General features: G+C 26.6%; 1 protein-coding gene across 1 annotated transcript; it reads right to left on the reverse strand.

Annotated features, from left to right (window-relative positions):
- Positions 1–4,101: 4,101 nt before the first annotated feature.
- LOC101511680 (aldehyde dehydrogenase family 3 member H1-like) lies at positions 4,102–11,649 on the reverse strand. Its single transcript, XM_004502428.4, has 10 exons — positions 11,262–11,649; positions 6,988–7,056; positions 6,775–6,871; positions 6,346–6,552; positions 5,901–6,016; positions 5,680–5,784; positions 5,422–5,594; positions 5,240–5,330; positions 4,662–4,811; positions 4,102–4,553 (listed from the first exon to the last, which is right to left on the reverse strand). Exons 1-10 carry the CDS (start codon positions 11,484–11,486, stop codon positions 4,326–4,328), a joined length of 1,461 nt encoding a protein of 486 aa, XP_004502485.1. The 5' UTR covers positions 11,487–11,649; the 3' UTR covers positions 4,102–4,325.
- Between the last annotated feature and the right edge of the window lie 569 nt (positions 11,650–12,218).

Consider the following 12,218-nt stretch of genomic DNA (forward strand, 5'->3'; position numbering starts at 1 on the left):
TATATATATATATATATATATATATATTATATATACCATTAGATATATCTATATATCAAGTTTTAGAATTTTGAGTTAAAAAAGAGTTTGAAGATTATTTATATCAGATCAAAAGCAATTAAATAAATGAGTTAAACATCATATATTAATTTAAAATTTTAAATAATAAATTTATAGAACATCTTATTTATATGATGTCACTATTAGATATATCTATATATCAAGTTTTAGAATTTTGAGTTAAAAAAGAGTTTGAAGATTATTTATATCAGATCAAAAGCAATTAAATAAATGAGTTAAACATCATATATTAATTTAAAATTTTAAATAATAAATTTATAGAACATCTTATTTATATGATGTCCAAACATCATTTTTCTAACTAATTAAAGACTTCTAACTTATAATTACTTCAGCACAAAATATATAGAGCAATAGATATATCATAGTTTAGAAATGTGGATAGAGTTGGTGGAGATTAAAACCTGTAAATGTTTGTATGGAAAAAGTTGAAAAGGATATGGTATATATGATGTGAACATGACACACGCGGTGAAGGATGGTATATATGATGTGAACATACACACGCGGTGATAAAATGAAAATAAAGCGGTACATTTTTAAAGTTTTGTAATGAGTTTAAATGTTATATTGTAGATGTAAAAAATTTATGTTGATGAAAATGATCGATAGTGTGATATTTTTTTACACTAACGTGTATATATATCAAATTTTTAATATATTTGTACTATAAACCAATAAATCAATGAAAAATTTTGTAAATCAAAAAATTATCTGTTAATTTTTATATTTTAAAAAATATCATTTTATAATAATAAAAATATTATTTTGTTGTTTAAAAATATTATACTAATACTAATTTTTTAGATTTTATTAAAATAATGATTATTACAAGTAATAGAAATTTAAAAAAAATAAACTTTATTTTGCAAACACTTTTGACAAATAAAGTTTTAATTATTATAATTATATAAATTATAAGAGATAATTTTGAATTAAAATAGTATGTACAGTTAATTTAAATTTGTTTTACACTAATAACTAATAATAGTTCAATACATGACAAAATATTTAGGCTAAATTACATTTGTGGTCCCTTAACTTAATTTCAGGTAACGTTTTAGTCTTTTATCTTTTTTTTTTTTCCGACTTAGTCCTTTATTTTAATTTTAAGTGACAATTTGATATTTTATGTTTTAAAATTTCAACAGTGATATCCTTTTTTATACAAAAATTCAAAAAAAAATTTAATTAAAACTCATAAAATTAATTATATTCTTCAATATAATACAAATTTCATCAAATTCGTAACGCAAATCTTCAAATAAACTCATATTTTTATACTTTATTTGATATTTTTAGGAATAAATGGCTAAATCGGGAGAAAAAAAAAGATAAAGGACTAAAACGTTACCTGAAATTAAGTTAAGGGACCACAGATGTAATTTAACCAAATATTTAATAGCTGTAATTGATTTAAAAACTGTTTAATATAATATAATAAAATTAATAATTATGATTAGATTGTGTAAAACAAATTTATATTCACAATACACTATATGTAAACTTAATATTTTTTTAAAATAAAATTATTTAACTATTAACTAAACAAATATACTATATAAAGAATTGACTCATGTTCTACGTGTAGAAATCCTAAGAGAAAATGGATCGGTCTGAGGAATGCGACGCTGGCCGAATCATTCAGACATTTTTGTTTTACCTAATATGGAGATGGTTGTTGCGTTGGAATGCGCGTTTTGGACTATATAAGAAACCGGATCCATGTGTGTTACTAAATATGGAAAGTACACATTATTCACTTAAAAAATTTAATTTTTAATTTGAGAAGTGTTAGCAACACTATATTTTTTTATTAAATAAAATCGACGTGAAATTTACATTTTAAAAATAGATTTCACTTAAGATGGAATATATGTAGATTTCACTTAATGAAAAAGTCAATGTTAGAGTAAAAGATGGTGTTCTTAATTTTTTTTTTTTGTATGCATTGTTTGTTTATAAGAAAAATGAATGTATAATTAAAAAATATAAAGGAATGGGAAGTTTATTGAAGAACGCATGGATGGATCCAAAAACCTCATTGAACAGAGGTAAAAGTGTTTAATAACTAATTTTGAGAAATAATATTTTTGTCATCTACATCTCTGATTATAAGTAATTATTATAACTTTGTTTTTCTTAAATAGTATTTTCATGTCAAATTGAAAAGATAAAAAGTCAAAATGAATTTCATGAACAAGACACATTAAATTTACTATCTACTTAATAAAATAGTATGTGTGTAAGAAAACAACATATGCTTATTAAAAATGCCGGAGAGAATAATTATCTATCATCCATTATGTTGAAATTTTTACATTTATTTGTTTTTTTTTTTAATTAAGTGTTTCAATAAAACTTAATTTACTCTTTTAAATGTAGCCATATCATTTTAATTTATGCCCCCATTGTTGAGTCACTTAGAATTGTATCACATTCTAAAACTTTATTAATATTTAAACACTTTTTTTCTTTATGCTTTGTCATTCATTTACATTTTCTAAAAAATTAAATTATAAAAAGGCATTAGGAAGGGAGGGATACTGCCTGAATCCGTCATTGGAAAAGTGTGTCTCCACTATTTGGAATGTCTATCAAAAAGAAAAGAAATTATTATTTGGGTGGGTCTACGTCCAAAAACTTTCCACCTATTCCCCTAATATAGAGAGATAGTCATAACTTGAGACCAATTTCATACAATGATAAAACAAACCTTACATTGAAAGCAACTCATTTTTTTCTAATAAAAAAAAAAAGTACTTTCTACCGCTAAACACGCATCTTTCACGACACTTTTTATTTATATGTTTTTTTGACAACTTTTTTTTACCTATCGATTATTATATTAGTATTGGCGGTCCCTTTATATATATCGATCCACAAATTAATGGAGCAAGGAAACGCACAGACAATATTCAGTTGAAAGATTTTGTGCAGTAAATTCTAGTATAAATAGAATGAGGATTGAGAATCATGGATATGATGATGTGTATTCAGAATTTCTCCAGGGACGAAACTTAGTTACGATAAGAGTGTGCTTGATTTTTGTTATTTTTATTATAAATATAGTAGTTTGTTTGACAAAATTATAAATACTTATATTTGAATCTAGTACTTTAATATATTTAAAATTTAGTACTTTTAATATATCTAAAAAATTAAAAGATCCAGCACTGCCTTTCTCTATCCTTAAAGTTCTTTCCTCTCTATTCATACTCATCCTTACTTGATACTTATATTGTAATTGATTACACTGAAACTGAGACCAATTCAGTAAATAATACAAATAATCATTCCAATAATTCTTAGACTCATTACATTGATGGTTAGTGTTACTCATCAATTCCTCAATGAATGAATATAGTGTGCACCCTGGTACAAACATAGAAGACATAATATTTTATATATCAGAGAAAAGACACCAATTATTTAGAAGAGAAAGGGATGATTTGGAATTATGTGTAGAAATTTCCTTACTAAAGGCACTTACAGGGTGCACACTATCATTGTCCTTGTTCGGTGGAGAGCATATGAATTTGACAGTAGATGATATCTTATACCCTGGCTATCAAAACATTATACATGGCCAAGGTATGGCAATCTTCATAGGACCATGGAAGAGAGGAAACTTAATATTTACATTTCTAATTGAGTTTCCCACAAATCTCACCGATAATCAAATATACGAGGTTTTTGGTATTTTACAGAATTCTTGTTAATTAATTGAAAACTTTTTTTGATCACTAAGAGAAATATGTGATGCCCTCTTTGTTGTTAAATTAATTTAACTTCTCAACCTTTAGAACAACATAAACCACTAAAGGAAAACAACAATTTCTAGTTAGGGAAGCGATAAATTTAATGTGGAAACCAGAATTAAAAAGATATGTGACTATGATTTCGATCGCAACATCAAGATTTTTGATGGTTCTGCGACCTCAATACAACTGATGTATTGGTTGCCTCAGTCAAATTTCTATTGTAATTCTACAATTTTATCAAGGATTGCAATGCGTGAGCGACTTAAAACCATGGTGGAAACTCTAGGTTAAGTAGTAGGTTTATCAAATATCAACAACCAATTTGCTTTTACCAAGCATAACCTCAACCTCGCTTAATAAGTTTATTTTGAAAAGTGGTTATAATGAAACCAACGTGCATTGTGCACAATAAATACAACAGAATCAGATCAAAAGATAAATCACTAACAACCCCATTTGAAAACAAATTAAAGCCTAGGACTATCCGAAAAGAGCACGAACAAGACCGGGAACATCACCGGCAACTAGAGCTTTCATACATTTCTGCTTTTTATCCGTGTAAGGTGGGTACCTTAAAGATGAATCGCCTGTAAAACCGCGATAAAGTACCGCCTTTCTGTGAGTAAAAGCATCAAAGGAGAATTTTCCATGGTATGCACCCATTCCACTGTCTCCAACTCCCCCAAATGGCAAAGTACAAGCCACAAACTGCACAAGGAAAAGGAAAAAACAAAAAAGATTAATAACATTGCATGACAAGGATATATGTACTTAATGCATTCATAGAAAAGTTTTAAAAATAAAACAAGAGATTACATGTAAAACACTGTCATTGATAACCAAACCACCAGCAGAAACTTTCTTCACAAATTGTTCCTTGAACTTATTGTCATTTGTAAATAAATATGCTGCTAGTGGCTTTGTTCCCGAGTTGATCACATCGAAGCTTTCTTCCAGCTTATTCACCTGTTCCAGGAAAGAAGCAAGATTATAATTTGATACAAGCTGATGAAGGTTATCGATGAATATTCGAAGTATAAATACATGTTTCCAAGTTATTAGTTAAGCAATTAGCTAAAACGTTTTGCAATTTGTCCACAATTAAAGGACTAGCAGCTGTTAATTTAGCTGTAATATTTTCAAGTAACATCTATAAACAATTTTAAGAGTTTGAAGTCTTCCTTATTTATGATGTTCTGATTGAGTACTAAATCTTAAAGGTAGAATCACTTTTGACTCTTGTACCACATTAAAATGCACATATCAATTACACATGCAGCAATACTATGTGAGCAGATTCTTCACATTAGATTATTGAAAAAGTAACTAAAGAAGACAAAAGAAAATTTGAACAAAATGTTACACAAATAGTTATTTTTTGCTTTTATACATACCGTGATGATGGGAAGCAATGGACCAAAGATCTCCTCACTCATTATCAGTGAATCTCGTGGAGTGTCTAATAAAATAGTAGGAGCAATCCTCCTGTAATTTGCTTGTGTCATGATCCATTGCATTGCACTATATAAAAGCTTTACATAATAAACTCAAACTAAGAAACAAGAAGAGAGCTTACAATTTGCTTTCATCCTTTGCACCACCATAAACAATCTTGTCAGAAACCTTATCCTCATCCATGAGCTTTATCAAGCGATGGAAGTGGTTAGAACTCACAATGCGCGACAAATCATTTGATTCTAATGGATTCTTTCCAAAGAAGTTTTCCAACTCAGTCTTTAAGGCATCTACCTGAAAATGAGATGCACGAAAAACATTAGATACACAAAGACAGAAATTTAGAACTCTAAATAACTTCACAAGGAAAGTTTCATACCAACAATGGAGAAAAGTCTTTTGTTGTTATAATGTAATCAGGAGAAATGCAGGCTTGTCCATTGTTACAGCCCCATTTGCCAGAAATTATCCTTTTAGCTGTAACCTTGTATATACAAATTAATTTAAGTCAATAATGAGTTTGAAAGAAGGAGGTCAATATAATATAAAAAAGTAACCGGAAAAGAAAAGAAAAAGAAGACTAAGGCTTTTAGTCAATACCTTTAAATTGACATTTGAATCAACAACAGTGGGAGATTTTCCTCCAAGCTCAAGAACAACTGGTGTAAGGTGTTTTGCAGCTGCAGCCATCACTATCCTTCCCACTTTTCCATTACCTGGAAAATTCAGGAATTACTTATGCTAGGAAATGTGTATATAACTTGAACGAGACAAATTGTAATTCAAAGTTCGATTGTGAAGGTAGGCAAAGCCTGACAGAAGATTTTTCTAGTTCAAACTCAAGTCAACTACAACTAATCAATTTATTTGTTTATACTATTTTTTGGTTAAATTTGTGAATGTATTTGATTATATGAAAAGGGATTTCAAAATTCTTAATATAAATAAAGGCATACCAATTGCATGGAGATTTAGTCTATGAGAAAACCAAAATATCAATTCATAATCATCCAAGAAAAACAGAACAATGACAAACAAGACAAACCTGTATAGAAAATTTTGTCCCACTTTTGTTGCAACAATGCAGTAGTTTCATCAACTGCACCTTCCACAACTCTAATAGATGAGTTATCCATGTACTTCCCTAACAATTTTGCCAGCAGTGAAGATGATGCTGGAGCAACTTCTGATGGTTTTAGAACCACAACATTACCAGCTGCTATAGCTCCAACAACTGGATCAAGGGACAACACTGAAAAAGTAGAAGATGATATTAATATTATTTAGTCCTCTCCTCATAGAGTATCAAAGAAACAAAAAGTTGAAAAATATGAATGTGCATTGGGATTCGCAGCGAGTTTGGCATAATCACACGAGTGTTTGGCAAAAACTACATTTTGGAGCTTAAACAAAATTACATGTGATTTTGCCAAGGCCAGTGTGACTTACATGCACTAGAAAAAGGTTAACTTACATAATGGATAATTCCATGCAGAGATGACTAACACAACACCAAGTGGTTCAGGTACTATTTCAGCCGAAGAAGGAAAAGTTGTGATTGAAGTTTTAACCTGAAATAAAATTAAGCAACTTGATGTGTAGAATGAAATAAACTATATATTATAAGCAATCCAATATGAATGAAAATTTTCCTTTTCAGCTGAAGACATTATGGTGAAATAAAAACCTTTTCTGGTGACATCCATTGTTTCAATTCCTTCAGCGTGACTTTACATGAGTTTTTTAACATACCAATCTGCAAAACAAAAATAACATCAGTTAATAATAGAAGCGGAAATAATTTTTAACATAGTTGTATTGATTGCACAAGACTTGTCAATCGCATTATATAAAAGCAATAGTTGTTAAAAAGGGTTCAAATTCCATAATATGTTTGTTGAGTTACTAATAAATATTACAAGTATTCAGTTAATTACTCTGTATTTTGGATTTATAGAAAGGTTTGTAACTGAGTAAAATGGAACGAAATGATACCTAATTTACTAAATTTCATCGTTTGGATTTGTATGATTTGAAATAAAATTGAATATGAAGGGATACAATGGCTGATCTTGTTGAATTTTTTTTATATAGATTATCAAAATAATAGTGATAAATTATCAAAATATTTTTCAATATTTGTAGTTTTGAGAAACATCTTGCCTCTCCCTTCTCCACTTATATATCTATGTCAGTTTAATTGGTTTTCTCTCTCTTAAAATTTATACTAATAAAATATAATAAAATTAAAACAATAATCTCTATGATAGATAAACTATCTAATTAGTTAGCAACTCAACTACTGTTAATAAATTTTTACATGTTAACGATTGACACGATAAATTATCTAATATAGTTAACAATTTTTTAGAAGTCACACATATTTAAACATAAGAAAATTGATACATCTTTCAAGAAGAAAATTTTTGACAAAGACAAAAATCGTAAAATAGATATATTTTATTTGATTAAATTGTGTGAAATTCTAAAAACTTGTGTGAATTATGTGACTGAAAATTGTAAAACTCGTAAGAATTGAATTTCTAACTTTTTCAATTTATCGACTATATATGAATTATGTGAAACTCTAACAAAAATTATATAACTTTTAAGAATTTCAATTATAATATTTTATAACAAACGTGGTATGCAAGATACGCCACTAAATGGATATACGACATAATAAATATATATATATTAAATTGTCGGGAAAAAATATTAGAATATATTGCCGCGATAATTAACCTGTAAGTGTAAAACATATAGGATAGAAGAATATATAGAAGACATTGACCTGTTTATTTATCTGAATTCTACTTAAGTTTATATATTTTTTTATTTTAATTGCAGTTTTACTCAATTTTTTATTATCAATTTACGAAATTAGTCATTTTATTTTAAAAATTGACAATTTTAATATTTTCTCATATTTTTAAGAATAAAAAATAATGATTTAACATATTTTAAATAACGTAATATATTATTATATGATATAGAACCATTTAAATTATGTATATGTCATTAATTAAATTAAAAATATAAAAAAAAATTATAAAGTTGAAAATTAAATTTTTACGATCTTTTATTTCAATTTCATGTGTGTAAATCATTCTACATAATCGTATCATATGTCGCCTTATTTAAAATATTTCACATTAGCATTTTTTAGTTAAAAAATTAGAGAGTAGACTAAAATTGTAGACTTTTAAAAATAAAAAGATTAATTTCGTGAATCAATAAAAATAGACGGACTAAAACTGTAATTAAACTGTTTTTTTCAATACCTTCAAATTCTACCCGAATATATGTTTTTTTCAATACCTTCAAATTCTACCCGAATATAATCTATAATATATATGTATATATACGGTACAAGTAATGATTATTGATACAGATACAAAATACAATATTTTATAAAAAAAATTAAAATACATATATGTAAATAAATATGAATTGTTTTATATAATTTAATTAAAATAATTAAAATTTTCAATTTATGATATAAAATCACAATAAAGATTTACAAAATTATAAATTATGTTTTCTTACAAAAACAAATCAACTCTAATATATATTATATGATAATCACAATTAAAATATGAAAACACATAGTATTCAAAAGTACAAAACGAATACCGGTATCAGGTAGGTATTTGATAGCAGTGATTCACATTTTTACAAGTATTTGTGTTTTATAATTTATAATCTATAAAAAAGAACAAAAGAAACTTTGATAATTAAAATATGAAAGGAGCAATGATTCAAGAAAAAATAATGTTAAGGCCTTTATTAGTTAAAATTTATGTGTCCAATAACTTTAAATGAGAGTCACATAAGTTGATTAGACACATTTGAATTTCAACTAATAAAAAAAAATATTGGAATGTGTTTATTAAAGAAAATATTTAAAGAATACATTCTTTAATATAGACATTCCAATATATTTAAATACTTTTTTTCAATAATTTTGATATATGTTTTTAAGTCAACTCATCTATATCATTTAAATTGTTAATTTTTTACACAGATGTTTAAAATATTATAGTAATTTTTCCTACAAAAAATTAGAATTTTTATATAGAAAAATGAATTTAATATGATTTTTAAAGTGCTAAAAATTTAAAAGAAGATCATAATTAGTTCATTTCTTGTTAAAAAACTTAAATTTTTGTAGGGAATATTATTATAATGTTATAAACATACATATAAAAAATCATTTAAAAAATTTCGATGATATACATGAATTCATTTAAAAGTAAAAACTAAAATTGTTGACTAAAAATTATAAATCACCATGAAGAATTTTTTTTAACGATATATTTATAGAGAACAAAATTTATTTAACTTTTTAATTATTTATTTTCTAAATTTATTTATCGTCCGATTCTTGAGTAGGATCTACATTCTAATTTCTAAAACATTGAATAGAATCATCCTTGTTCCTGCAGTGTTAAACTAGCTGCAACTCGTCCCTCCATTATAGAAGGAGAAGCTAGCATCCTAATTTCCATGACATACATTTACATTGATGTTCAAGTTATCAAGTATTCCCTCCAAAATAAAGTATAAGTTAAAATTATAATCCAAAAGTTGATATATATAAATTAAATTCTAGATTAAAAATATTAATTTTTTAATTATTATTTTTGTTTATATTTCATTTTAGAGTGATACCACTTTAAAAAATACACACGTGTGAGAAACCAATTTTGCCGTTAATCAAAAGCTCATTAACTTTTCATATTATTGGTGTTATATTTTAGGCGGATTGCGAGAACATAAGGGGTCCCTGTGGTTCCATCTTATACTATAATTTAAAAATCACTCAAAACATTAACATCCTTGTATGATATTAATCAAAAATATAATTTAATAGTGTTGAAACAATAACATAAATATGTTTATCAAAATTCAACTCGTTTCGAATTAACATCGATCAAATAATTGATTCAATCGTAAAGATAATAAGAACCGTTAAATTATACTTCTGCATAATATTATCAATTATCATTATAATTTTAAATCACTTTTAAATACTAGTTTTAGGTGGACTAAATATTAAAGAAAGTGATCACATTCTAATCTTTAAAATTATTAGTCCACCGAAACAGAGAACAGAGAACAACTTTGATCATCGATCTCTGACTCCAAATGAAAAAAAAAAATAAACACTCAACAATATCTCGTCCTTGAGAGCTGAACCATGTAACATGAAAACGGAATTTTTTAAATGAATTGAACGGAACAAAAATCAAAGGAATCTTAGTGGACTATGGCAGCAAATGCACTTGTCACCCACTATAACATGATCCGGATAGATTAAATGGAGTAACTTACGCATGAGTTTCTTAAAGTAGGCTCCTTCTCTCTTTTAATCTAGGAGTCTTCGGTTTATTAACCTCCATTTTGTTTCTTTCTTGTTTTTTTCAATAACGAGATGTGTTTAATGATCAATTTTTTTTAATCTAAATAAGTGATTTTTTTTATTTATATTTAACTTTTCTTGTGTTTATTTTGTGATTTCAATGTCTCAATGCGACTTGTTTTATTTGTCGTTTCGGTGTGGTATTTTTTTATTTTTTGTATTAGTGCAGTGTTTATTTGATATAGATTGAAAATTCAACTTCGATTAGTGCAAATTCAATCAATGACTTTAACGTTTTTAACATTATAACTTTGGAGACATGAATATTTTAGACATTTCAATTTTATTATATTTGTAGGTTTTGTAGTTTTATACTATATTAATCTGAATGTTATTTGTTTTTTCATAAATTTTTTATTTTCAATTTTAACGATTTTTAATTGTATTATTTTAATGTAATTTCTATCAATTTGAATGAATGATTACAATTTATAAATGACGATAATATTTTACTGGTTTAAGTTATAATATCAAAAATTAATTAATTTATTTTATCAATTTCTAATTTAGATGAGACAAATTATTTAGTTAAATACCTCGTACGCGACAGTTTCGAGCGGTGGCTTGGCGAGGTCGGAACGCAGAGCATCAATTATTTGATCCTGTTGTTCCACAACCATTTTCAAAAGAGCCTTAACTTGCGAAATTCTCCATTCATAACTTTGCGTTTTACCGGAACTAAAATTCTCCCTCAACTCCTTCACCAGCGACGAAGCCGCTTCTGTGTCAAACTTTTTCTCTGAATACTCCTCGCCAGACATGATTGTATATTATTATTATTATAATGTGGAAAACAAAGTGAGAGCAAAGTAGAAATTATATATGCGTTGAATTGAAACTGAAAAGATTGGGATGCAAATTTATAGCGGTCGCTCCATGGTTAGGAGGGGAGAGTCCTATTCAAGCAAAATTCCTTTCAAATTTCTTCTTCTCGACATTATTATTTTTTAAAGAAAAATGTTTGGTATACGTCATATTTATTATTAGTAGCAATAATAAATTCTAAAAATATTTTAGAACATAAAAAGGTTCTAAAATTATTTTAAAGGCTATTTGATCAGGGTTTTGGTGTAAAATCAAGAATATAAAACCATTCACGATGGTTGGATCTTGCCCAATAAAAATAAGTGTCGTATAAGTGCACTCTTATTATCGAAACATTCTTAACTACCGATCATACATTCTTAACTACCATTCAACTCGACTAAGTGTCAATCGAGGGGTCTAGAACTGTGATTAGTAAAATTAGTTGGTAACTATAAAGATTATAAGATTAGTTAGAGTATTAAAAAAAGTAAGAATATAAGGTTAGCTAGAATATCTAAAAAAGTCGGAAGACTTAAAGATGTAAGAAAGAGTATATAAAGAGCAAATAAAAGTAAAATAATAAATAAATTTTATGCATTGTTTGATATAAGAAAAAAAAATAGAAACAAAGTAAATGTTTTCTCTCTTTATTTGGTTAAAAAAAAAGTTAAAAGAGAGAAATGACA

This window comes from Cicer arietinum, chromosome 5, assembly GCF_000331145.2.
Source record: "Cicer arietinum cultivar CDC Frontier isolate Library 1 chromosome 5, Cicar.CDCFrontier_v2.0, whole genome shotgun sequence".
Taxonomy (NCBI): domain Eukaryota; kingdom Viridiplantae; phylum Streptophyta; class Magnoliopsida; order Fabales; family Fabaceae; genus Cicer; species Cicer arietinum.

Excerpts from the sequence above, each read along its gene's own strand:
- LOC101511680 (XM_004502428.4), bottom strand. The coding sequence starts at position 11,486 with ATGTCTGGCGAGGAGTATTCAGAGAAAAAGTTTGACACAGAAGCGGCT. Across the intron at positions 5,785-5,900 it reads ATTCAAATGTCAATTTAAAG|GTTACAGCTAAAAGGATAAT; the intron begins GTATTGACTAAA and ends TGTATATACAAG. Across the intron at positions 4,812-5,239 it reads CATTGCTTCCCATCATCACG|GTGAATAAGCTGGAAGAAAG; the intron begins GTATGTATAAAA and ends TTCCTGGAACAG.